The 5,000-nt window shown below is 43.7% G+C and overlaps 1 protein-coding gene across 1 annotated transcript in view; it reads right to left on the reverse strand.

Annotated features, from left to right (window-relative positions):
* The window catches only part of fgfr3 (fibroblast growth factor receptor 3), a 275,420-nt gene that overhangs the window by 115,403 nt on the left and 155,017 nt on the right, over positions 1–5,000 (reverse strand). The window contains 1 exon segment of the mRNA XM_052495875.1: positions 366–431. Coding sequence (XP_052351835.1) covers positions 366–431 — 66 coding nt within the window.

Raw genomic sequence — 5,000 nt, forward strand, 5'->3', positions numbered from 1 at the left:
TAATCATTACAACTTGGATAATCACATGACTGCAAGGTATGTCTTCAAGTTTTTATTTGTTAGGTCTTTGTTTGTCGTCGTTTCTTAGGTCAGAATTAAAGTGTAAGTCTGTTGTGGCAATTGATGCAGATGCAAGGCTTTCCTCAAGTGTGTGACTCAAACGAGGGATTTTAGGTTGTTATCATTTAAAAATATTTTTTACCCAATTCGTAATGTAATAATGATTACATTAGGTGCAAAAACATTATTACGTAATGCTTGCATCATATTTATTACATTATCAGTGTGTATTACATTATGGCTTTCAGTTCAACATCTACTGACATCAGGACGAATGAATGAAGAGATGAAGAGACGAAACACACCATTTCCATTACCTGTATCGTCCCAGTCTTCATCATGGTCTTCATCATCTCCAGAAGACAGGGAATCTGTCGACACGGAAAAAGACATGAAGACGTTCCAGTCTGGATAACATCATCAGACATGAAGACATGGAGACGTTCCAGTCTGGACAACATCATAAGACATGAAGACATGGAGACGTTCCAGTCTGGACAACATCATCAGACATGAAGACGTTCCAGTCTGGACAACATCATCAGACATGAAGACGTTCCAGTCTGGACAACATCATCAGACATGAAGACATGGAGACATGAAGATGTCCCAGTCTGGACAACAACATCAGACATGGAGACATGAAGACGTGGAGACGTTCCAGTCTGGACAACATCATCAGACATGAAGACATGGAGACATGAAGATGTTCCAGTCTGGACAACAACATCAGACATGAAGACATGGAGACGTTCCAGTCTGGACAACATCATCAGACATGAAGACGTTCCAGTCTGGACAACAACATCAGACATGAAGACATGAAGACATGAAGATGTTCCAGTCTGGACAACAACATCAGACATGAAGACATGGAGACGTTCCAGTCTGGACAACATCATCAGACATGAAGACGTTCCAGTCTGGACAACAACATCAGACATGAAGACATGGAGACATGAAGATGTCCCAGTCTGGACAACAACATCAGACATGGAGACATGAAGACGTGGAGACGTTCCAGTCTGGACAACATCATCAGACATGAAGATATGGAGACATGAAGATGTTCCAGTCTGGACAACAACATCAGACATGAAGACATGGAGACGTTCCAGTCTGGACAACATCATCAGACATGAAGACATGAAGACATTCCAGTCTGGACAGCAACATCAGACATGAAGACGTTCCAGTCTGGACAACATCATCAGACATGAAGACATGAAGACGTTCCAGTCTGGACAACAACATCAAACATGAAGACATGAAGACATGGAGACGTTCCAGTCTGGACAACAACATCAGACATGAAGACATGGAGACATGAAGATGTCCCAGTCTGGACAACAACATCAGACATGGAGACATGAAGACGTGGAGACGTTCCAGTCTGGACAACATCATCAGACATGAAGACATGGAGACATGAAGATGTTCCAGTCTGGACAACAACATCAGACATGAAGACATGGAGACGTTCCAGTCTGGACAACATCATCAGACATGAAGACGTTCCAGTCTGGACAACAACATCAGACATAGAGACATGAAGACATTCCAGTCTGGACAACATCATCAGACATGGAGACATGAAGACATTCCAGTCTGGACAGCAACATCAGACATGAAGACGTTCCAGTCTGGACAACATCATCAGACATGAAGACGTTCCAGTCTGGACAACAACATCAGACATGAAGACATGAAGACATGGAGACGTTCCAGTCTGGACAACAACATAATATAATAATAATATATGCCGTTTAGCAGACGCTTTTATCCAAAGCGACTTACAGTCATGTGTGCATACATTCTACGTATGGGTGGTCCCGGGAATCGAACCCACTACCCTGGCGTTACAAGCGCCATGCTCTACCAACTGAGCTACAGAAGGACCACAGGCATCAGGCATGAAGACGTTCCAGTCTGGACAACATCATCAGACATGAAGACATGGAGACGTTCCAGTCTGGACAACATCATCAGACATGAAGACGTTCCAGTCTGGACAACATCATCAGACATGAAGACATGGAGACGTTCCAGTCTGGACAACATCATCAGACATGGAGAAATGAAGACATGAAGACGTTCCAGTCTGGACAACAACATAAGACATGAAGACGTTCCAGTCTGGACAACATCAGACATGGAGACATGGAGACGTTCCAGTCTGGACAACATCATCAGACATGAAGACATGGAGACGTTCCAGTCTGGACAACATCATCAGACATGAAGACGTTCCAGTCTGGACAACATCATCAGACATGGAGAAATGAAGACATGAAGACGTTCCAGTCTGGACATCATCAGACATGGAGACATGAAGACGTTCCAGTCTGGACAACAACATCAGACATGAAGACATTCCAGTCTGGACAACATCATCAGACATGAAGACATGAAGACATGAAGACATGGAGACGTTCCAGTCTGGACAGCAACATCAGACATGAAGACGTTCCAGTCTGGACAACATCATCAGACATGAAGACATGAAGACATGGAGACGTTCCAGTCTGGACAACATCATCAGACATGAAGACATGGAGACGTTCCAGTCTGGACAACATCATCAGACATGAAGACGTTCCAGTCTGGACAACATCATCAGACATGGAGAAATGAAGACATGAAGATGTTCCAGTCTGGACATCATCAGACATGGAGACATGAAGACGTTCCAGTCTGGACAACAACATCAGACATGAAGACATTCCAGTCTGGACAACATCATCAGACATGAAGACATGAAGACATGGAGACGTTCCAGTCTGGACAGCAACATCAGACATGAAGACGTTCCAGTCTGGACAACATCATCAGACATGAAGACATGAAGACATGGAGACGTTCCAGTCTGGACAACATCATCAGACATGAAGACATGGAGACGTTCCAGTCTGGACAACATCATCAGACATGAAGACGTTCCAGTCTGGACAACATCATCAGACATGGAGACATGAAGACATTCCAGTCTGGACAACATCATCAGACATGGAGACATGAAGACATTCCAGTCTGGACAACATCATCAGACATGAAGACATGAAGACGTTCCAGTCTGGACAACATCATCAGACATGAAGACATTCCAGTCTGGACAACAACATCATCAGACATGAAGACATGGAGACGTTCCAGTCTGGACAACAACATCAGACATGAAGACATGGAGACGTTCCAGTCTGGACAACATCATCAGACATGAAGACATGAAGACGTTCCAGTCTGGACAACAACATCATCAGACATGAAGACATGGAGACGTTCCAGTCTGGACAACATCATCAGACATGAAGACATGGAGACGTTCCAGTCTGGACAACAACATCAGACATGAAGACATGAAGACGTTCCAGTCTGGACAACATCATCAGACATGAAGACATGAAGACGTTCCAGTCTGGACAACATCATCAGACATGAAGACATTCCAGTCTGGACAACAACATCAGACATGGAGACATGAAGACATTCCAGTCTGGACAACATCATCAGACATGAAGACATGGAGACGTTCCAGTCTGGACAACATCATCAGACATGAAGACATTCCAGTCTGGACAACAACATCAGACATGGAGACATGAAGACATTCCAGTCTGGACAACATCATCAGACATGAAGACATGGAGACGTTCCAGTCTGGACAACATCATCAGACATGAAGACATGAAGACGTTCCAGTCTGGACAACAACATCAGAAATGAAGACATGAAGACGTTCCAGTCTGGACAACAACATCAGACATGAAGACATGAAGACGTTCCAGTCTGGACAACAACATCAGACATGAAGACATGAAGACGTTCCAGTCTGGACAACATCATCAGACATGAAGACATGGAGACGTTCCAGTCTGGACAACAACATCAGACATGAAGACATGAAGACGTTCCAGTCTGGACAACAACATCAGACATGAAGACATGAAGACGTTCCAGTCTGGACAACATCATCAGACATGAAGACATGAAGACGTTCCAGTCTGGACAACAACATCATCAGACATGAAGACATGGAGACGTTCCAGTCTGGACAACAACAGCAGACACCCTATTCCCTATACATTCTCTCTGAATGAGAGAATCAGGCTCTCAAATCGCACCCTATTCCCTATACATGTGCAGTGCACTACTTTTGACCTGTACCCATAAGGCTTTATAGGGAACAGGGTGCAATTTAGGACACAGCTCATTATCTGATCTCAAGATGAATCATGAATCTATATCTATAACGTAAATCTGAGGAGTGAGTTTTTACTCAGAAGCAGCTATCATAGAAAACACCAACAGTAGTTTAGCAAATGAAACTGAGAGGGATTAAATAGTACAAACACACACAAACACTCAAAACAATGTAGCCAGAGAAGTTTTCACCTGCATGTGTTCAGAGTGAAGTTCGTCAAAATATTATATTCTCATTCTAAAGGGAATACGTTTCAAGAACCTCTATGAAAAAAATATTGTTCAGAGTGCAGTGTAACTGCAGTAAGCTGCAAATACCTCGTCCAGAGTGCAGTATAACTGCAGTACTCTGCAAATACCTCGTCCAGCATGCAGTACAACTGCAGTACGCTGCAAATACCTTGTCCAGAGTGCAGTATAACTGCTGTACGCTGCAAATACCTAGTCCAGAGTGCAGTATAACTGTAGTACGCTGCAAATTCCCTTGTCCAGAGTGCAGTATAACTGCAGTACGCTGCAAATACCTTATCCAGAGTGCAGTATAACTGCAGTACGCTGCAAATACCTCATCCAGAGTGCAGTATAACTGCAGTACGCTGCAAATACCTCATCCAGAGTGCAGTATAACTGCAGTACACTGTAAATACCTCTTCCAGAGTGCAGTATAATTGCAGTACGCTGCAAATACCTTGTCCAGGGTGCAGTATAACTGCAGTACGCTGCAAATACCTTGTCCAGGG

This window comes from Oncorhynchus keta, chromosome 35 (genome assembly GCF_023373465.1).
Source record: "Oncorhynchus keta strain PuntledgeMale-10-30-2019 chromosome 35, Oket_V2, whole genome shotgun sequence".
Classification (NCBI taxonomy): domain Eukaryota; kingdom Metazoa; phylum Chordata; class Actinopteri; order Salmoniformes; family Salmonidae; genus Oncorhynchus; species Oncorhynchus keta.